The 22,767-nt window shown below is 37.4% G+C and overlaps 1 protein-coding gene across 7 annotated transcripts in view; it reads left to right on the top strand.

Annotated features, from left to right (window-relative positions):
- Positions 1-22,767, top strand: part of BACH2 (BTB domain and CNC homolog 2) — a 408,794-nt gene that overhangs the window by 291,071 nt on the left and 94,956 nt on the right. For all 7 annotated transcript variants that reach the window (XM_074187165.1, XM_074187170.1, XM_074187167.1 and 4 more), the window contains one exon: positions 21,207-21,461. In XM_074187165.1, the coding sequence (XP_074043266.1) occupies positions 21,219-21,461 (243 nt within the window). In that variant the 5' untranslated portion in view covers positions 21,207-21,218. The remainder of the gene's footprint in view (positions 1-21,206; positions 21,462-22,767) is intronic.

Here is a 22,767-nt window from a genome sequence, read left to right as displayed (position 1 = left end):
ACTGTTTTATCCATTTAACCTAAGCTGTTTTTTAGCATGCTATTTTCTTCAGCATTTTTTTGGATTTCCTTGACTAAGCTGCTGACTTCATTTTCATGGTTTTCCTGCATCTCTCTCCTTTCTTTTCCCAGTTTTTCTTCCAACTCCCTCATTTGATTTTCAGAGTCTTTTTTGAGCTCTGTCATAGCCTGAGCCCAATTTCTGTTTTTCTTGGAGTCTTTAGATGCAGGAGCTTGTGCTTCCTCATCTTCAGACTGAGTATTTTGATCCTTCTTGGGCTCATTTGCAAAATATTTCTCAGTACTCTTCCTCTTGTTTCTCTGCTCATTTTCCCAGCCTGGGCCTGGTTTTGGGGTGCTTCCTGAGCTTTTGGGACACTCCCACAAGGGTCTCAGTGTGTGAGGCTCTGTCCTCCCTCCTGGTCTGTGAATGACCATAAGCGCCCCCCTCTGCCACGGGGCTGAGGTGGGGGGGGGGGCCCTGCTGGTCTATGGGGGGGCCTAGACTGCAATCAGGTTCTGAATGTGGGCAGAGCCCCAGAGTCCTGTTCCAGAGGCAGACGACAGAGCTCTGCAGTCTCTCTCTCTCTCTTCACTCCCCTCCCTCAGCTCAATGGGCTCATGTCCTGGGGGCTCCTGCTTACCAGCTCCACCTGCTTCTGTTTCCGGGTCTGGGCTGCAGAAAGACCAGGCTGCTGGCTGTGTGCCCTGAGGGCTGGGCTCCACATGCTCGCTTTGGCAGAGGTCCCCGGCTGTTCCCCCACTTTGTGCCCGGTGCTCCCTGGGGTGCAGCTGAGGAGACTCCCCCGCTGCTGTGAGCCTTCATGTTGACATCTTGGCTCCGCCCCCCCAGGGTCAGATTTTTAGGAAGTAGGACTATTGAAGGATGGTTTGATTACTGGGAGTCTCTTGACCTTAAATAGTTTCGATACCTCCATATCAGTGAAGCAGCTGCAGTCCCACAACAATGCTGGGCAAGCACAAGTCTGTGATATCTAGTAATATAGGACAAACTGGTGCATCCTAACCTATCACTCAATGGGCTATTCATCAGTATGGTTTTTCATCTCAGATGTTCATTTATAATCATGAAAGTCGGAACCCTGATGGTATCTAATCATGTTCTAATCTAGAGGATCCTAATCTGTCTCTCAATGGGCTAATAGTGTGGTCTTTCTACTCAGTTTTCCATCTTTGTCTTTTTTTTAATATATTGTTAAGGGTATTTTAGTAGAATTATTTTCTTTTATAACCCTATGTATTTTATTTTATACATTTAAAAACTATTCTGAGAGAACGTGCATAGAAAAAGCCAAGGAAAGTTTGAACACACAAAAAAAGGTTCAGTACCCCTGATTTAAGACTATAATTTACAGAGCAAGTGTATTAATATTCCATATTAGGACTTCCTTACCAGGTGTTCCCTCACTTAGGAACTCACAGGCATTTTTTCATTACATCAGCTTAAAACTACCCTCTTCCCAATTTCTGTCCCTTCAGTCATTAGCCTATGGGGCCAAATAGATCAAGTCTAATTCCTCTCCCATGTAAATAGCCCTTTGAATACTTGAAGAAAGGAATCTTGCTATCCCCACCTCTATGCTCCCCAAAGTCTTCTCTTTTACAAACCAACCATCTGTAGCTCCTCCAGATTTTTCTTATATTGCATGAACTTGAGGCCCTTCAGTTTATCAGCATCCTCCCTCAAACATGGCCCCCAAAATTGCTTAGAGAGTTATAGGTGCACTCTGGACAGGTCAGATTAAAGCAGGAATCTGGCCTCCCTTAAAACAACCTCATATCTCAGTGTTACTATAGGAATATATATATATGGCCCAGTAGCCAAAAATTGATAATCAGCATCCTGTTTAGCAAATTAAAATAACAACTCAGGAAACGGAGGGTGAAGGGAATCTTGCCATTTTAGAGGAGGAGGAGGAGCAGAGGGTCTTTAGGGACAGGACAGTTATATGCCTCCTTCCAGCACCTAAACTGTGCAGATCCTAGGGATCAAAAACATTTCTCTGCTAATAAAATATTCGAAACAAAAAGTTAGAAAATAAAGCCAACATTCTCTTAGATATAAAATCTCTAATTGTAATCTAACCTTTTTCTATAGATTTTGTACTTTTGCCTTAGGAAAATAGAATTCTTCTCTTCTCACATTGGAATTGCTTCAAATAGTCTTTTAGATCAGAAATTCAGATCAATTCAATAAGTCCTTATTAAGTTTCTAGTTTGTGTTGAGCACTGAGACCTTCTATAGAGGGAATACAAGATGTCCACAGATGTGAGAATAAAGGGCAATAAGTCAGGAAGGGAGGGAGGGAGAGAGAGCGAGAGAGAGAGAGAGAGAGAGAGAGAGAGAGAGAGAGAGAGAGAGCGAGCATGAACTTAAGTAACTAGAGACCCTAAAATTGAACCTTGAAGAAAAATGAAGGACTAAGAAACAGAAGAGAGAAGAAAATGCCATCCAGGCAGAAAACACAACCTAGACAAAGATATGGAGGTAAGAAATGCAATTCTTACTTCAGGGAATAACAAGGAGGAGGCAAAGTCAGCCTTAAATATAGGCTTAAGATGAGAGTAATAGGAAATAAATCTCAAGATGTAGGTTGGTACCAAGCATGAAGGGCTTTTGTATGCTCTCCTGGAGATAGTTCCTGAGCACAGAAGTGGCACAGTCAGACCTATTCTTTAAAAAGATGATTTTTGGCAACTACAAATAAATCTGATAAGAGAGGAGAGAAACTATAATGAACTGGCAAGTATAGTCAAGATGACTATTTTCGATGTTTACATAATAGCATTCAGTAACTGGAGGGTGTAAAAAGAGTAAAATATTCACAACCAATGTTTACTTCTAGAATACTAAAGTATTCACTGACTGAAGAAAAGTCTCTATGGGCACTTTGCCTTTGTTCAATTACTGCAGCTCACCTATGGAGCACTCACAGTGTCTTTTTTTTTACCCTGCATTTTTCTTGTGTTGTTTTTGTTCAGGTATTTTCTATGCTAGGGGAATGCCTGACTAGCTTGAGTTCTCAGGCTTTCTTCAGGGCTGTCAACAGCAGGCTTCTCAGAAATATGATTTACAGAATGGCATTTTTATGGCAGTTCTGTGACTATCCCCACTGATGCCATTGGGGCTGACAAGCAGTTCCTGCCTTTTGTGACTGCTTTTGCTTGTGAACCAAGTCACAAAGGCATACAGCTCTAGAAAGAGCCATGCAGTGTGGGAGAGGCTGGAGCCACAACTTGCAAAACTTCCAGGAAAGACAGTGCTGAAATTCAGAATGAACTGCTGCTGGCAAGGGAAGTTGAGGATAACTAACCAATAAATAAATAAATAAATAAATAAACAAATAACAAAACAGAGAGTAATTATTTGGAGAGGGGGAGAAGGAAGATCGAATAAAGGCTAGAACATTTACTTGGAGTAAATGGAATGATGATAATTGACCACCCTCTTATTTGTTTTCTCTGCAAAGAAGCATGACCTTTACCCTTGAAATAATGAAATAAAGGTGACTGACATGGTGGTGATACCCAAGATAAGGAAAGAGATAGTAAGAGAGTACTTGGGTGCTGTTGATAGCTTTAAATCACCTGTCTCGGGTGAGTGCCAGTCTTTGACCCCAAAATAACTGTGATTATTTCATAAAATGTCATTATCAGTGACATTTGAAAGACCTTGGAAAACAGGAAATATACCAAAATAAAAAAATGGGGGGGGCAGCTACAGGACTCAGAGAACTGGCCCTGGAATCACAAGGAAATGAATTCATATCTGGTCTCTTGACACTTAACTCTTACTAGCTGTGTAACCCTGGGGAAATCACTTAATCCCATTTGCCTTTCAAAACAAAAACAATAAACACTATAGTTAAGTAAACTTGATTTCCTGGGCAGTTTTGAGAATGGATTATTAAAGAGCTAGTTGAAAAACATATAATTAGGGAAGTTATTACAATAGCCAGCATCATATTCTTGACAATACACTAAATAGATTAGGGGGATGCTATAGATGAAGTTTACCTAAATTTACCAAAGGTTTTAAAAGAGTATCCCTGGGTGGCTAGGTGATTTTTGATAGAGCATTGGCCCTGGAGTCAAGAGAACCTGAGTTCAAATCCAGCCTCAGATATTTATTAATTACCTAGCTATATCCTTGGGCAAGTCACTAAACCCCATTGTTTTTACATACATATATATGTATATTTTATATATATATATATATATATATATATATATATTTGTGTGTAGGTATATATATAGATATATAATTTGTTTTCAATTATATACAATAGTAGTTTCTACCTCACTTTTTGCAAGGTTTTGAATTTTACAATTTCCCCCCCTTCTCCACACCCCCCCCACAGAAGGGAGTCTGATAATCTTTACATTCTTTCCATTTGTGTTGAGAGAAAAATCATATCCTTGAGGAAAAAATGAAGTATTAGAGATAAAAAAAAATTTGCCTTAGGTATTACATAATTTTTCTAATTGAAGGTAATAGTCTTTGGTCTTTGTTTAAACTCTTCAGTTCTTTCTCTGGATAGAGATAGTATTCTCCTTTGCAGATACCCTAAAATTGGCCCTGATTATTGCACTGATGAAATGAGCAAGTCCATTAGGATTGATCATCACCCTCATGTTGCTGTTACATAAACCCTGTTGTTTTGCCAAAAAAAAAAAAAGAGTAGCCCTTAGTGGGGAAGATGGATCAGACAATAAAACAATAGATTCAGATCTGGTTAGATAACTGCACTTAGGGGATATTTGTTAATATTAGGTTCAATGTCAGTGTGTCGGTGTTTGCCAGTGGAGTACACCAAAGAAGTATGCAAAGGCCCTGAGCGTTTAAAACTGTTTATCAATGACCTGGTTCGAGGCACAGTGACCATGCTCACCAAATTTGGAAAGGTAGATGACTTAACTAGACTCCAAAAGGATCGTGATGGTCTAGAGCATTCAACTGAATCTAACAAAATGAAATTCAGTAGGGATAAAGGTGAAGTCTTGCACATAGGCACAAAAAAAAGTCATTTTCACAAGAATGAGATGGAGTAAGCCATTGAGAAATAGCAGTTATTCTGAAAAAGATGTGTAGGATTTTGTGGTCTTAGCTTAAGCTTAGTATAAATTAGCATTGTGAGAATATAGCAGTGAAAAAAAGCTAATGCAATCATGGGCAGCATTAATAGGGGCTTAATTTCTAGAAACAGATCCTGCTGTACTCTGCCCTTGTCAGACCTCATATGGAATATAGTGTTCACTTCCGGGAACTATGATTAAAGAACATTAGCAAACTGGAGAGTGTCCAGGGGAGAGTAACCAGGATGGTGAAAGGTCTTGTGTCGGTATCTCGTGAGGATCGTTTGGCCTAGAGAAGACTTAGAGGAAATATGTTAGTTGTCTTCACTATTTGAAGGTCTAAAGGGACTAAATATATAGAGACTAAACTTGTTCTATTTGGCTCCAGAAGCAAACCAGGATCAAGGTGTAGAAGATGCAAAGAGCCCAGGTCAGCTCAATTGTCAGTAAAGACTTCCTAACAATCAAATGACCCAGAAATAAGACAGGATGAGCTCTCTACACTTGGATGTTTTCAAGCTAAAACTGATGACACTTGCCATCATTTTCCCAACTCTCAAATGCTATGAGAAAAAACACATAATTTCTGAGCAAGTAGTTGTTTTTAGTTCATCATTGGCCACCAGTGTTTTGTGAATGACCGTCCAGAATTAATTACTCCAATTACATTTATTATGGGCTCATCATGCTGGATGCTAAGGATAGAGACAAGAGTCCCTACCCTGATGAGCTTATATTATTTCTAGGAGAACAGTATATGTAGGCATACAAGTATACACAAAATGTTTATAACTATTTGTAATACAAGGTAATTTTGGTAAAGGGGAGAAGAAGCATTAGCAACTGGAGAGACCTGAATTCAAATCCAGCCTCAGATATTTCCTATCTGTATGACCCTGGACAAGCCATCTAAGCCTGTTGGCCTCCATTTCTTTATCTGTAGAATGAGCTAGAGAAGGAAATGGCAAACTACTCCAGTTTCTTTGCCAAGGAAAAACACAAACTACAAATAATCAAACATAACTGAAACCTCTGAGCAACAGTACCTTAAAATATGAAGGTAATAGAGTTAGCAAGGTGATGCTAACACCATACATTTGTGAAGAACTTAGTGATTTTTTATAAGATCATAGACTTAGATTCAGAAGATTCTATAGTGGTCATCTTGTTCAATACCTTCACTTTATATGTAAGCAAACTAAAGGCTAGAGAGATTAGGTCATTTATCTAAGGTTTCACGGATCTTAAATGGCAAAGCTGGGACTTGAAGCTAGATCCTCAAGACTCCAGATGCAGTGCTTTCCCTTTACACATACTCTGCCACCTCTTTGTGATATTCAGCAGACATTTCTCAAATGCATTTAGTCAAACGTTCCCTGACAAATGCAAAGAGAAGTAAAAATATCAAAAGTTGACCAGCTCCATGTCCCCTATGAACCTCCAGTCCATTAAACATCATTATGCTCAGAAACCAGAGGAAGAAGTTCAGATTCAGGGAAGCCAAGTGGTCAACTGAAAAGGTCACTACTAGCACCATGGAGGAAAAGTGAAGGGGTCAGACTTCAGTGGCAGAAAGGGTCATTAACCCCAGATCGTCTTACTGGGCAACACACAAGAGAGATACGCGCACCCATACTCACACATCCCAGCCAGTATACAAATCTTTTCTGATTTATGTGAAACTATCCTCTTATAACTTCATTAATGCAGAATTAAAGAGGCCAAGGAGAAAGAGCAAAGAAGTCAAATAGGATTCTTAATGTAATGAGATACAACTGATGATGATTTGGAGTCCCCATCCACATGTGCAATTCTTTTTTTTAGCATTCTTATCTTTGGGGGAAGGCTGAGAGAACTAAGGAGGAGGAAATGTCTTCCTCCCCCTGTGTCCTGTCCACCTACTCCGGAGTTGTTATGCTATCCCAGAATCCAAACACATATGGCACCAACATACCAAAAGTTAGCTAGATTTTAGAACTCCAGTGCTCCTTCCATCATAGCACACTGCCAGGGTGAGAATTGCCTAGAAAAATAGAAAAGATGCTCTTTTCCACATTCAGGCTTAGGTATCTGGGAAAAAAAGGAACTTGATTTTTTTTATCTGTTTAATTGAAGTAAATCTAGTATTCAGAATTTCAAATTTACAGAGTGATTAAAGGACCCATTTTATTTTACCTGTAGCACCTGGGAACCCTCCCACATGTGGAAAAGTTGGAGTTATGTCATAACTCAGCATCTGCTCAAAGTCAGAATTCACAAACTTCCCTTCCCTTTGTTGTTCTTCCATTGCTTCCAACTCTTAATGACCCTGTGGACCATGGGGTTTTCTTGGCAAAGGTACTAGAATGGCTTGCCATTTCCTTCATCGGACTTAAGTAACTTGCCCAGAGTCACACAGCTAGGAAGCGTCTGAAGTCAAATTTGAACTCTGCTATCTGATTGAAAACCCAGTTCTCTATCCACTACACTACCTAGCTGCCTTCCTTGCCTTGCCAGACCAATAAAAGAATTTCTTGCGGTTCATTCATTTCAGTCATATCTGACTCTGAGTGACCCCATTTGGAGTTTTCTTGGCAAGACTACTGGAATGGTTTGCTATTTCCTTCTCCAAATCAAAGGACTTATTTGTTCAAAGAAAAGAAATATTATCAAATAGCACAGCAAAATAAATGACCAAAAAGACCCCTCTCGTGCCACAGGAGTGCCCTCTAACACTGCCAGTCTGAAAAGGTACACATCCAGGAAATACTTGTTTCAAATATATGTGCCTAGGGGCAGCTAGGTGGGCGCAGTGGATAGAGTACCGGCCCAGGAGTCAGGAGTACCTGAGTTCAAATCCGGCCTCAGACACTTAATAATTACCTAGCTGTGTGGCCTTGGGCAAACCACTTAACCCTTGCAAAAATCTAAAACAAAAACAAAAACACGTGCCTAGCCAGAACAGTTCTGTTCCTGAGAGCAGCATTCCTGCAAAAGTGCCCTTTTTTCCTCCAGCAAAACTATCTGCTTTCCCAAAGAGCCACTGATATCAAATGATCATAGGTGTAGAGTTGGAAGAGACTGCAGAAATCATTAAGTCTAACCTTGTCATTCTATAAATCAGGAACATTTGGGCAAGGTCACACAAGTAATTCAAATCAAGATTTGAACCCAGATTTTCTTGCCTCAAAGGCAGTGATCTTTCCATGTACTACCCTGCCTTTCAAATTTCAAAAAGAAATTCCACCAGATTGTATTACCCTTCAATACTAAAATAACAGAAAGGATGGAATTTTTTCCAAAAAGACAAAACAGACATCAGCAGCTTCCAATCTACATGCCTATTTTTCATTACTATAAAACATTTGAGTTTGATCTATGCATATATTAGAGGTATAGCCTTCATCAACAATTTTCTATAGTATAGACCACATCTTCACAGTCATTCTGTCCACTGACTACAAGTTGTAAAGAATACAGCGTGTCTATTTTTTAACAAAACAATTGTGTTCATTAAGCACCTGTTCTATTTCCAGACATTGTATTGGGAATAAAAAAAAAAAGAGGGGGGATGCAATGGACCTGCATGTAGTCTCTTCTCTCAAGGAACTCACAGTCTAATGAAAAACAAAAATGTTTTAAAGACTTTCCTCAAATCAAGTAAATTCTCCCTATATTTGCTTGTGTAACCAAGCTACAAGCTATTCGTGTCTATTAAGCTGAAGCTTCAATTTCTTAGGGATTTGGATCTTTTAGAAGATTTTTTTTTAATTCCAGAACTCAACCAACAACTAGGGAAGCCAGTGGGCATTTAAATCAGTCCTTTGAACTATTTTTTTCTCTACTTACTCTCTAAAGTCATTTGCATTATGGTCAAAAATTTCCTTTTAATTCCTGTCATACTTCTTGGATGCTAATCTGGGTCCCTGAAAATTATTACAGAAATCATCATACCTCTGATCACTAGTTTGGATGGAAGACTTGTAGACATTTTGCATTCCTCCCCACAACCCCAACCCAAGCAATCAATTCAACGTATCCCATATGTACCAAAGAATTCACATATTTGTTGAAGTTTAAATCTAGTCAACATAGTATATGTCCAACTTAAAGAAGGAACTACAGTGTTAAATATAGAGTCACAGTTCCCATATTGAGGATCCCGTAGTCTAGTAGTAGTAGAGATGAGAGGAGGAAGAAACTCGGCATCCAGGAAACTCTGGACTTAGTTAAGTAGTGGCAAGATCAGAAAGTATTGCAAAACATTCCCAGCAGTAGCATATCTCCCAACCACATAGCAATGAACTGACCATCATCTCACCCTCTTGCTAACCCAAAGTCTCCCAACTCATTTTGTTAGGGAGACTTTTTTTCCTTTGGGAATGCATCTGATCGTGAAATTGAAATCAATAAGAAAATGTGGTTCACTTTACAGAAATTTCATTTGGCAGCAGATTTGCTGTGGATTATGTCTTTTCATCAAGTTGAAAGTGGATATATATATATATATATATGTATATATATATATATTATATTTCATATTTCAGATCACCTGTGGTGACCTTACAATTTGTTAATGGGAAGAATCACTTTGAGAAAATGCCAAGGATGGAAATAGGAAAACTGACAATTTGGATTTTTTTCTCCTCTCCTCTCCTTTAATTCTTTGCTTATGTCCTCTCCATTTTCCTATCATACTCCCTGGAGGGTATTTCACCTGTATGTTAACATTCTAGCTGCTTGACCTCCTGTTATAGTAACAGATGGTTCAAGTGTTTTTATTATCCAATTTGGGATTTAACAAACTGCCAACCAATAGTCTCCATTTCCTTGTTTTAATCATTTTTAAATGGGGGGAGAGGGGGAGAAAAAGGGGGGAAGTAATAAAGACAGAGACTCAAATTAAATCAAAATTTTTTTACTCCAAAGCTTTCGCAAATGAAACTCAGATTTCTTTTCTTGACTATTCAGATGCTACCTTCATTTGGTACAGTTTTGAATTTTAATTGACTGTCTAACATGTTTGCTACTTTAAACTTCATGAATCTAGCCTTTCTATCCCCACCGAGAATATGCAGGGACAGTCTGGTATAAGAGAAAAGCAAGCCTATCTGATTTCATTCTGAACTCAGTGACCTCAAACATCTCTGACCCAGCCCCATATGATCTAATCCAAAGCAGTTGGGTGGTTATAATCAGTTACAAACTGTGTCATCCTAGACAAGTCACTTAATTCACCTGAACCTCATTTTTATCACATATAAAATGACTCACTATCATCTTCATAGTTTGTTGAGGAAAACACTTAGTAAGCTTCAATGCCATGTGAACATTAGGAATCATTTCTCCTAGGAAACACATGTCATTTTGTCTTTTGGGCTCTGATGGTAGGAAGGAACTTTGTCTTTCTGAAGATATATCCTAATGGTATTTTGACCAGGCCACATTTCCTCCCATCTACATATTCAAGTCCCATATATCTAACATCTTGCTTCCAGCACTTGACTGAGCTACATAGGCAGAGAAAGTCAGAACATTTCATTCAAAAGGTACCTGAAGAGTTGGGTCTAAACTGGTAACAGAATGAAGAAAGCAGGGACAGGAGAACTGAATGGACAATCCCATCAACAATATAAATGGAAACCACTCTAGAAGACTATCAAACCAGAATACTTGTACTGGCCAATCTAGCCATCTTGGGCCCTCATTTTGGGAGAGAGATGGTAGACTATGGATATGGAATGTTACATATGCTGTTAGACCAACCTGTTTGTTCATTGGTTTTGCTGATAAAATTGCTTTTTAATTTCTTACAAGGAAAGATTTCAGGGAAGGTGGGGGGGGGGTAGATCAGGAAATGACCTTGATGTGAAAAATAGTTTATTTTTTAATATATCTAAAGTGAGTGACTACTGTATCAGTTGGAAGGTGTGGACTTAATATGCAGTTAGATCTTTCTGTAACCCACCTTTTTCTAGACCCAATTAAATGTGTTCTCATCCACAGTTTCTATGGGGAGGGGAGGGGAAGTCACATTAGCAGTAGCTAGCCAAACAAGTGTCTTTCAAGAATAGAACTGCTGACACTATTGCTTGCCTTCTCCATTCAAAATCTAGAGCCCTGCATTGTCACTGTCCTGGCTTCTCAATGCCTCAGAATTTCCACAGGGTAAAGTCCTCCCAAATTATAAAACAAATGGAAGAAAAGAAAACCACAAGCCTTGAAAGTTGTTGTTCCGTTTTTCTTGTAAAAACATAGCCAACTAATTACCATAGCTTTGTTTTTAAGAAGATTGCCTTTTGAGTTTGGTGTTAATGTTGGAATTATGCAGGCCAGCATTACAAAACACAGCTGAATCTGGCCACTGTTGGCTTTTCTGAGCAGATTTGTGGGATTTGACCTTGGTTTATTTCCTAAGAATAATTCCTACAGGTTTTTGAAACCCTCTTCGCCTCCTCCTTCTTGAGGGAGAATTGTTTTGGGGAGGTCAGGACAGCAATAACTGTGTGCTAAGTACAAATCCACCTATTAAAATGTAAAATGATCCATTGAGTCATCCTCTCGTTAGTTTGATTCAGATACTTTATGGTGCACTTTGCATGTCATTTATTTCTAATGATTTCCCCATAGAGAAGAATATCTGATGGAATTCAGGCAAACTGAAGAGTGTTCTAAGTAAAACTAAGCTTATATAGTTTCAGTTTTAACCCTTAACCTTCAGGTTCCCAATTCTTAAATTTGTTCTACAGGCTTTTTAGCCTTCCTTTAAAAGAGGGGTAAATAGGTAATTTAGTTGGTATAATGGTTAGAGCTCCAGGGTCTGGAATTAAGAAGACTCATCTTTGTGAGTTCAAATCTAGCCTCAGATATTTACTAGTGTGTGACTCTGAGCAAGTCACAGCCCTATTTGCCTCAGTGCCTTCATCTGTCAAATGAGCTGGAAAAGGAAAGGGTAAACAATCCCAGTATCTTTACTAAATGGAATCATAGAGTCCGACATAATTGAAAAACAACTGAATAACAACAATAAACAGGAAATGCTATGCCTTGCTTCATGACTAGTGAATGGTGTTGCTACTCCCAGAAATTTTCAAGTATTTCTTCAACCACAAACCCCCCAAAAAAGTGGGGTGAGGAGGATTGTATAGGCAAACTTTGGTACAGGATTGAGAAAAGGGGGGGGGATGCAATATTTTCCTTCTCTAGTCTTCTTTAAATTAAGCCAATAGGTAGTGAAAAAAAATTGTTAAAGGAAAATAGAAAACATTATATAAGGTATGAGCAATGAATGCAAAGAGAAACAGTGGATGCAAAAAAATAAATTCAAAAACAAACTGGAGGTGATATAAAAGTAAAATTACTAAACCAATTATATGACCCAGTTCTATCTGCCCTAGGGGAGGAAACCTTTGATAGATTGTATTTAACAGATTGATTGCATGGGTAACTAAAGGGTTACCGACAATATACCAAGAGCAAGTGAGTGCATGAAGAAATTTATCATAACAAAATTCTCCATTCCCAAATCTTGCGAATGAGATGAATCTTGGCCATGCTACTTATTATCTGTGGGAGTTTGGGCAACTTTTACATCTTCTCTGCACAACTAGTTGAATTGACAACTCAAAATCCTATGAACTTACTAAGTGGATAGAGCACTGGGCCAGGAGTCATGAAGACTTGAGTTCAAATCCTTCCTTGGATATTTTACTAGCCACATAACCCTGGGCAAGTTACCTAACCCCTGTTTGCCTCAGTTTCCTCCACTGTAAAATGGGAGTATTAATAGTGCTCATATCCCAAGGTTGTCATGAGGATTAAATGAAATAATGTTTATAAAGCAGTTGGCATAGTTCCTGGCACAAATATAAGTATCTGTTTCCTCACTTCCTTCCAAATCCAAACCAGATCTTGAATTTGGAAAGAATAATGAGCCACAGCACTTTTCCCACATTCATCATATCTTTCACTCACAAATTTCAAAGAATATCATTCTTTAATTCAGCAGGGTAGCATAGAGGAAAGGGAACTGAGACTGAAGTCAGACTTGAATTCAAATCCAGCTTCAAGACACTTATACACTGTAGGACCTTGGGCAAGTCACTTAAGCCCTGTTGGTCTTGGTTTCTTCCACTGTAAAATGGGAATATTAATGCCAGTTACTTCTCAGGATTGTCATGATTATTAAATGAAATGATATTTGTAAAAGTGCATAGCATAAACAGGAATTTTATAACTGTGGGTATAAATAAATTTTACTTGTTCCTTTTATAAATTCAGTATTAGTTACAAATTCTCCCCTTCTCACTTCCTCTCCATCCAATGTGAAGATAAGAAATAAACTCATTACACATATGAAGTTATGGAAAACAAATTTCCACAATAGCTTTGACCCTCCTCCACCTACCCACCCCCCAAAAAGAAAGAAAGAAAATGCTTCAATCTGTCCCCTTGAGTCCATCACTTCTCTCTCTGGAAGTAAATGGCATGTTTAATTATGAGTCCTTTGGAATTTCAGTGGATCATTGTGTTAATCGATTACTTAATCTTTTGTAGTTGATTATATTTACCATATTATTATCACTATGTATTGTTCTCCTGGTTCACTTTATTTTATATCAGTTCATACAAGTCTTACAGGGGTGTGTTTTTTTTTGGAAATTATTTCTCACAGCATAAGAGTATTCCATACTTTCATATATCACAGCTTGTCTAACCATTCCCCAATTGATGGACATCCCCACAGTTTACAATTCTTTGCCTCAATAAATAAGAACTGATATGAATATTTTTGTTTGGGGGGTGTTTTTCCCTTTAATCTTGTTTGTCTTACACATCCAATGGCAATATTGTTGTGTCAAAGGCTATTCATAGTTTAATGACTTTGGGTGCATAGTTTACTGGTTCTTCTGAGATTAGGAGCTTGCTACTGTAGTATTGGGAATTCCTGGCCGTGGATAGGCACTTTCTTGACTCTGAACTGGAATCAGAGTAGAGAAAAAGACAGAGATCATCTACTACTGTTTCTTTTTGTTCCCTTAATCATCTACCTAAATAACTACAAAACACCCAAATCCCCTTCTTGCCTGATCTCAAATAGTGTTGAGATATAAATATATATATACATATATATTATATGTATATGGTTTATTGTTTCAGCATAAGTTGTTTGAATAAAGATAATAATAATAATATGTAATACATTAATTCAAGATTGACTGAATGTACCTCGAACCTAGTTCTTCTGCATCTTATGAGAAGTCTTCTTGGACTTAGTAATTACTCAGTAACAAGCAATTCACTCTAGTTCTTGATATAGGTTGTGTTCAGAAGATGGGTCAAAAAACATGCCAAATCACTGGATCTGTTTCAGCCAGGTAATACAATGGAGGATAAAGGGGCTAAGTGGTTTGTTTGTTTTGTTGTTGGTTTGTTTGGTTTCAGTTTTTGCATCATACAAAGGACCCCCTCCCACTTTCACTTTTCAACCAAATCATTTTATGTTGTACAGACACAAAACTTCCTCAGGTCTTCCAGTAGAGAAACAAAAGGACTAATATTGACCAAAGGTATTCCTAAAAATAGTTGGTTTGGAAATTTGAGAGGACACAAAAGAGATTCCTAACATCTCAGATGTCCAGATACTATTTTAAGTAATAAATTTAATATTACTAAATATTAAAAGCTTGTGGCTTTCTTGAAAGCTTTTTTTCGGTGCTGTGAAAAGTTACTGGTCACCTTAGAAACTGTGATTAACTCACCTGTGTTCATAGGTCCCTTTGCTTTCTTCTCATCTACCAAAAGAATGAGGACCTTCAGTGTAGTCAGAGATGGAAGCCCTTAATGCATCAAGAGCCTAGATTTGGCAGTCTGTTTGCCATTGGACCCCCTGGGCAAGTCATTTGGTTCTGCTGAGCCTTATTTTCCTCATCGGTAAAATGGGAATAAAATATTTGTATGCCTTATTCTACAAGATTGTTACAAAATAAATGTTATGTAAATTTTAAAGCAACTTAACTATAAGTAGTTACAATGATTCCTCACTGCAACATGTATGTAGTCATCCTCAGATATATCCTTTTCCAGAATCTACCATACCATCCTAATATCTAGAGCCTTAATCCAGCTTCTCTTCTTGTGACATTCTAGTTCTACGTAAATGACTCTGGCCATTTAATAATATAATATTTCTGTTCCTGTTTTTTCTTATGTTTTGATCCAATTAGGTTTTATGATTTAAAGTGGCCAAAGGATGGAGAATTGAAAGACTCCTTAAAAATCATTTCATCTGACCCCTAATTTTTATAGCTGGGAACATCTTAAAACTTAAATCTAGATATGTATATATGTTACATTTCCGTGTGTGTTAAATATATATATATCACTATGTATTGTCATAATTTGTGTAATTTCTATCATATTTTTAGAGAAAAGGAGACGTCATCTCCTTGCAACTGTGACAGTTTCTACTATTCATTATATTCATTGTCCCAGGCTATGTCTATCAGTAACTTGGACGTTCTCCTTCAATGGTTATTAGTACAGTTAGGTCCTGATTAGTGCAAATAATGAATCCCCTAAAGTGGTTGCATTATTTGAATTTGCACTGCATAGTTCCATTAGGCTAGAATTAATTACCATATTTTACATAATCACAACTTTGAATAGTATTAAGGTGAATTCATGTGACTACATCAGAAGGCGTCATTATTTATATTAGTGAGGACCTACCTACAAAATAAAGTAAAAGCTTCCATGAAAATTCTAGAACCATTCAGAACTATTAAATATCTAATATGCTAAAATTGCTTCTAAGCATCATCCTTAAGGTTCTGCTTTCCTGGCTTCATAATGTACACAGACAACAAATAGTTATACTACTTCATGTCAAATCCTTACTGTAGTTGCTGAAGGTACTGGAACCATTGAGTGACAGACACCACAGACCTGGAGGTTATAGGCTTCCCAGACTGTCCCCAGGCAGGTATCCAAAATAAAGTTAAGAACTCCTGCTTTAAGATACAGAAATTGGTGTAGTTTATATTTATGTTCAGTGTACAGTTTGTAAAAACACCTTTTTTAAAAGATGGTAAAATTGGATCTCTCCACTTTTAGAAGGAAGGAAGGAAGGAAGTATTAAGCATCTATTTTGTCAAGCAGCAGCTAGATGGCTCAAAGGATAGAGCTCTGATCCTGAAGTCAGGAAGAACTGAATTCAAATATAGCTTCAGATAGCTACTATCTAAATGATACTAGATAAGTGACTTTACCTCTATGTGCCTTAATCCACTGGAGAAGAAAATGGCAAACTACTCCAGTACCCCATGGACAGTACGATGCACGGGGTCACAAAGAGGCAGACAACAATTAAATGACGGAAGAACAAGATGTGTCAAGCACTGTGCTAGTACTAATCCAAATAACAACCCCAGGAAATGAGTACTATTAATATCTTCATTTTACAATTGAGGAAAGTGAAGCAAATAGGAATTAAGTGACTTGACCAGGGTCACATGGCTAGTAAGTGTCTCAGGAATGATTTGAACTCAGGTTTTCTAACTCCAGGTCCAGTACTCTAGAGAGTAAACCAAGTGTTAATAACCTTGTATTTATATTTCTTCCACATCCAAAAGTTCGAGTATTTTGAAGAGATTCTTATATTCTAAAATTTCTATAAACTTAATTCTTTTCTAAAATTCTTACTTTGATCGATGCAAATTCAGTGTTTGAGACAAGTATTTACTTAAATGCACAGTTAAAAGGGGAAAATGTGGTTGGAGTTTCAAGTGAAATAGTTTATATTTTGTTTTTAGTCATTACCTATGAAATTATTAATTTCATTTCATCTGGAGCTTTGTAGACACAACAGTATATCTGAAAGAATTATTCTCATTCATGAATCAGAGGTCTTTTAGATTTTCCACTAAAGTTTTTCTGCAAGCCTTCAGTCTCATACTTGTACCTAGAATACTACTAAACATTTTAATTTCTGAGTCATTCAGTATTCATCTATAAACAGATCTCTAAGGAATTAAAAAGCAATGTATCCTTTTCTCTTGGGTTTTTTGAAGGGGTTGAGAGGTCATTATCCTTCTAATGAAGTAATAGCAATGAGGCTTTCATCTATATAGAGCCATAACTGTTTGGGAACAACTGGGCCTTTTTCCCAGGGTATAACAATCTAGAGGTCTCAAACAAGATTTTCTATCCTTGAACAGAATAGAAAAAACAACAAAATTTTGCAGCCACCAGATAAACGAGAATAATTACTTTTAAAAAGAAACTGCCAAATGCTATCCCAATTGAAGTTTTCCTCAGTTTGGTCCATCTTTGTTCCATACTGGAGTGATGGAGTTTTCCTGGAATCGCTGCTGAGAATGTCTTTGGCTCTCTCCTTCCCTACAGAAGAATTTATCTGTGAAAGTCAATCTGAGGGAACATTTTGTATGGCTAACCTCAGGTGAAATATTTCTAGTTACAGTTTTGAACTTAACTGAAGAAAACTGATAGCAGAAACAGAAAAAAAGGTGCAATACTTGCATCTATGCAGCATTCCAGACAAAAGGTAGAACCAGCCAAAACCAGAATCAAAACCTTTGAAAAGCTTATTTCTCATCTACTTCTCATGATGTATATATGTAACACATTTTTGAATGCCTTAAAGGGTCATTTTCAGATTCCTTTGGACCCTGTTACTCATTATCTAGATCTAGAAATTACTGTGTTCATTCTTTGGATTTCTTTTATTCCACTATAAAATTATAGGAGTTACTATTGCACTTCATATTGTTTGGTACAAGTGTATGTGTATGTACATGGAGAAAGAACCAGGGAGTATAGTTAAGTACTGAAGTCTCTTTTAATCTTAGCATGAAGTGGCAAAAGCAGTAAGATTCAGTTTGGTTCCACTGGACCAACTCAAACATAAACAAATTGGAAAGGATTTCTTCACGATTTGTGCTGTCCAAATAACTAGATGTAGAAAGACAAGAATTGACAGATTTTTGGAAGGAGATTAGGAAACTAAAGATGTTGCATTCAGATAAAAGATGGCCAGGAAATAAACAGTATAGGAGAGATGGTAGATAATTATAAAGACTTGCAAGCTGACACAAGGAGATTAAAGAAGAAATCCTGGAGGGATGGGATAAAATTGAGAAAATCCCCAAACAAGGAAAATTCTAGGAAGAACTTCCTGATAGCTTTGATTTTATAACAGAAGTTGTCTACTAAAATAAACTGAAAACTTCCTGAAAATTCAGGAACCTTTGGACAATTTTAGCTTAAAATAACATGAAGACTTCTAGGGATATACTTTATATATAATACATGTATGCATATGTATATGCGTAAATGTGTATATATACATATACATATGAATGTGTACATGTATCAAAGGACACTATCCTCTGCATACAAGAGATGCCTTAGATGACCTACTGATCCAATTCCATATCTCAGATTAATTCTATAAAATTTTTATTTCCTCCAAAGCAAGCATTTCTCATCACAGTAACAGATTGGTGCCTGCTACTCAAAAGACACTGAAGGAAGGGAGATGTCTAGGATATTTGTTCATTCAGTATATATTTATTGAGCACATTTTGTGTTATATACACAATGAATATCTAGGGATTGATTGATTGAGAGAATTCAATTTGATGAGAGAAGGAATAGTAATTTTAAAGCTAAGAGTGAAGTGGACAGTTGAAAGACCCCTGGAGATAATCCTATACACGTGAGTGCTTAGAAGATAGAAAAATAAAGAAGTGAAAATGGAGCACATATATCTTCTGACTAAGTAATGAACAGTTTAGCACCAGTTTCCTCAGCACAAAGAGATGCCACGTAAGCTAAATCTCAGTCTGGCTTGTAGCCATTGCACTTAAATTATGCCAGCCAGGATGTTCTGATTGTAGAAAAAATTCAGAAAGGAAAGGGCACATCTGCCTTGCTGCTTTCTCCAGGACTGCTAGGAAAACTTATTTTGGGGGATAAATAGGGTTTGGGGCTTATGAGGTTTTTGGAGAGGGGAGTTGGGCATTGCAGGGTATTGGGCTGTGATTTCTATTGTTAAAGGGAATACTTGATGAGCAAACACCTTCTTCCAAAGCAGGTCAGTATCCTCTGCTTTTTAGTTTTAGAGTTTGCTGAAAAGTTAAGTGATTTACCCAGGATCTCAGAGCTAGTGTGTACCTCAGACTTCCAATCTGACTTTCTCTCCATTATATCATGCTATCTCTCAAATAAACTCATGATATATTCCAAAAAACTTTAAAACTGCCAAATCCACACAAGAGGAATAATAATGGGATGAGAAGCATTAGGGTAAGGTTTGAGAAATGTTTGGATTTCCTTAGGTTAAAGATATTGGACTTAAATAAAAATTTTATTATTACATATGTACCTCACTCTGGTAATAGATCACTTTCTGAAAAAATCATGTGTAATTTGTATCTTTTACTAAGGGAATTTATTTTTTTTAGAGAAATACTACAACAAATCCTTTTGTAAGGCAAAGAATCTCACACAGTCTACCTTTTTTTTTTGGATCATCCTGATTTTATCATTGGTTTCCCTAGAATGGGTGTACATCTGTTCTTTTGGTAAGATGGCAAGGATTGTTAGTAAATAGATGAAAGATGAGTGACTATAAATGAACAAAGATAAAGATACTTCTAAGAGCTACAGCTTTATCAACATAAATCACAACCCTTCCACACTTCATTAGATGGTTTTATGAGCTTCTGTGGCCCCAAAATAAATCATCCTCTGGATGACCAATCTTCATATAAGAACCCTCTGCAATTATACTTAGGGAGATCTCAATTGACAAGCCCACTATTGGCAACTTGGTAGGGTCTGCCAGACCTTTAGAGAATACCAGGTCACCCCTGTGGCACAGCCAGTCATCAGAGGTCTTTAGTAGAAGATGCAACCAGACTATGTGATAAAGGGACAATTGGTGTTCAGTTGTCAGAAGTTACTTACACAAGGGTTGTTAACCTTTTTTGTGTGTCATGAACCCATTCTCAGAATGATGCTTTTAAATGCACCACACAAAATTACTCAGAAAACTATTATATTTAATTAGTTATCAAAATATTTTAAGTATTTTATTACAGTTATCAAAATATTTTTAAATATTGGGTCCCAGGGTGGCTAGGTGGCGCAGTGGATAGAGCACCGGCCCTGGAGTCAGGAGCACCTGAGTTCAAATCCCACCTCAGACACTTAATAATTACCTAGCTATATGGCCTTGGGCATGCCACTTAACCCCATTTGCCTTGCAAAAACGTAAAAAAAAACCTTTAAAAAAATGGGTCCCAAATTAAGAAGCCCTGATTTAGCATGGCTTGCTAACATTAGGCATCATTACTAGATAGTTACCAAAACTAAATCTCTAGTATCTAAGGAAATTCTGAAATTACACTGGTGAGATATAGATATAGATATAGATATAGATATATCTCAACAAATCATTCATTTGTCTAAATGTCAAGGAGCATATTTATTCATTCGGTTGTTCAATTCAACAAATACTTAATGTAGCCACCTCATTGAACCAAGAGATACAGGGACAAAAAACAAGATGGTCTTTGCCCTTGAGGAGCTTATATTCTACATTTTTCTTAGCAAAATCTTAATGAGTTCTTTATTTTAGTCTATTTGTGTGAATGATGTGACTTTTTTTAATCTTCTAAAAAAATCAGGCTTCAAACATTGAAGAATGGATACTTTAAAAAAATTCTGTTATCATTGGTTTAAAAAAAAATCCTAGTTATATTTGCTACTGTGGGTGAACAAGGAACCTAATAAAGGAGAAGGATAAAGGTCTGTTATAGAAAATATCTTTCCAGATAGTTTTCCTGAGCTTATTGTTGTAGCAGAGAATTAATGTGCTGATCAGCAGTTTTACCATTTGCTGCCTAGTTCATACAGGACACAGAAACCATGATGTCATCTTTCTTTGCCTCTCTCATTTTCTCTCCCTCTGGTGTGTGTGTGTGTGTGTGTGTGTGTGTGTGTGTGTGTGTGTGGTGTGTGTGTGTGTGTGTGTGTGTGTGTGTGTGTGTGGTATGTGTGTTTCTCAAACTCAGATAACTGGAATAACTCTTATTTCTATTTTAGGGTGTGAACGGAATGTCTGTGGATGAGAAGACTGAATCCCCCATGTATGTGTATGAGTCAACAGTCCATTGTACCAATATCCTCCTGTGCCTCAATGACCAACGGAAGAAGGATATTCTTTGTGATGTGACTTTGATTGTGGAAAGAAAAGAATTCCGAGCCCACCGGGCTGTGTTGGCAGCATGCAGCGAATACTTCTGGCAAGCTCTGGTAGGGCAGACGAAACATGACTTGGTTGTCAGCCTGCCTGAGGAGGTACGATATTTTTATTTGTTCTAGTTGATGATGGTGACCAGTCAGTGGAGTGTTAATGTTGATTTGTGTGCATGTTTTAATTTGTGTATGTGCTCACCTGTCTTACCAAGTGACATACTTGTGTCCATCTGATGCCAGCCCCAGCTCCAAACACAGTAGAAATGGGTTATATAAGTCTCTGAGGCAGGCTTATGAACAAATCACCTTATTTAAGGGAATGGGACCTTCTTGGTGGCTCACAGCCACTTACTGTGTTCATTTAACCTTCTGGTTATGAGTATGCCAGTCCAAGGATGGTACAGCTCTCGTTGTGGGATTGGAATCAATGACTGCTACTATGATTTTTCAGTTTCATTGGGCTTAAGAATTGTTGGATTTCCCTTGAGAGTGAAGGAATGAAAGTGTTCACAGGACCTTCCTTTGGGGGACTGGATAGAAAAGGGAGTCATAAAAGCAACCCACCTTTCTAACAGTTGCTATAACAACAGCTTTCAAATGAGTAAACTTGCCTTGAATTATTGAAAATTTCTTAAAAGAAATTTTTGTAATTGCACCTGGTAGGTCTGTGCTGGTGGAACACCCAAGTGGTCTTGATCTAGAGATGTAATTTACTGGTTCTGGTTGAGGATTAGAACCTCCTAGGATAATCTATCCATTGAAGGATCATGAAGTCCATTGATCCTTCAAACTATACGTTCTCTAATTTCTTCTCTTGTGTATAGCTACATGAATCCTCTACTCATCATTCTGGTTTCTCTTCCCTCATATGGATCATTTTTAGGACTTCTGTTCAGATTGAAAGAAGCTCATGGGGACTAGAGAAAGAAGATAAACTTAGTAATGCTTCACATTGCATCTATGACTTCCTATTGACTTTCCCACACCTCCAAAGGAACATTGTCACTTGTAACAATTTGAATTTTTCATCCAAACCTTGTCACAACTGTAACTTAAAAGTCCTCTACATGCCCAAAGCAAATGATTTTTACCATCAATTAACAGTGTAATGGCAAAAAGTTTAAAGGAGCAAATCCATGAACATCCAAGATTTTTATAGTAATAATTTTTTAGATCAGCTCTTTGGGAGTACTTAATGATCAATGCTTAGACATCTTTGTCTGCTAGATAAGAAGTCTAGTATCCATTTGGTATATGGATCAGCTTAATCAATTGTAAAAAACATAATGATTTTTGAGAAATAGTGGTGTTGGCAATTGGTAAAGAATGGGAATAAGACTCAGGAGTCTTTATTTCTTTGTTATGGAATAGCATAAAATATTCTGCATTATATCAAATCCTTCCCCAG

The sequence above is a fragment of the Macrotis lagotis genome, chromosome 5 (genome assembly GCF_037893015.1).
Source record: "Macrotis lagotis isolate mMagLag1 chromosome 5, bilby.v1.9.chrom.fasta, whole genome shotgun sequence".
Lineage (NCBI taxonomy): Eukaryota > Metazoa > Chordata > Mammalia > Peramelemorphia > Peramelidae > Macrotis > Macrotis lagotis.
This window is presented reverse-complemented; position numbering and strand designations above follow the sequence as displayed.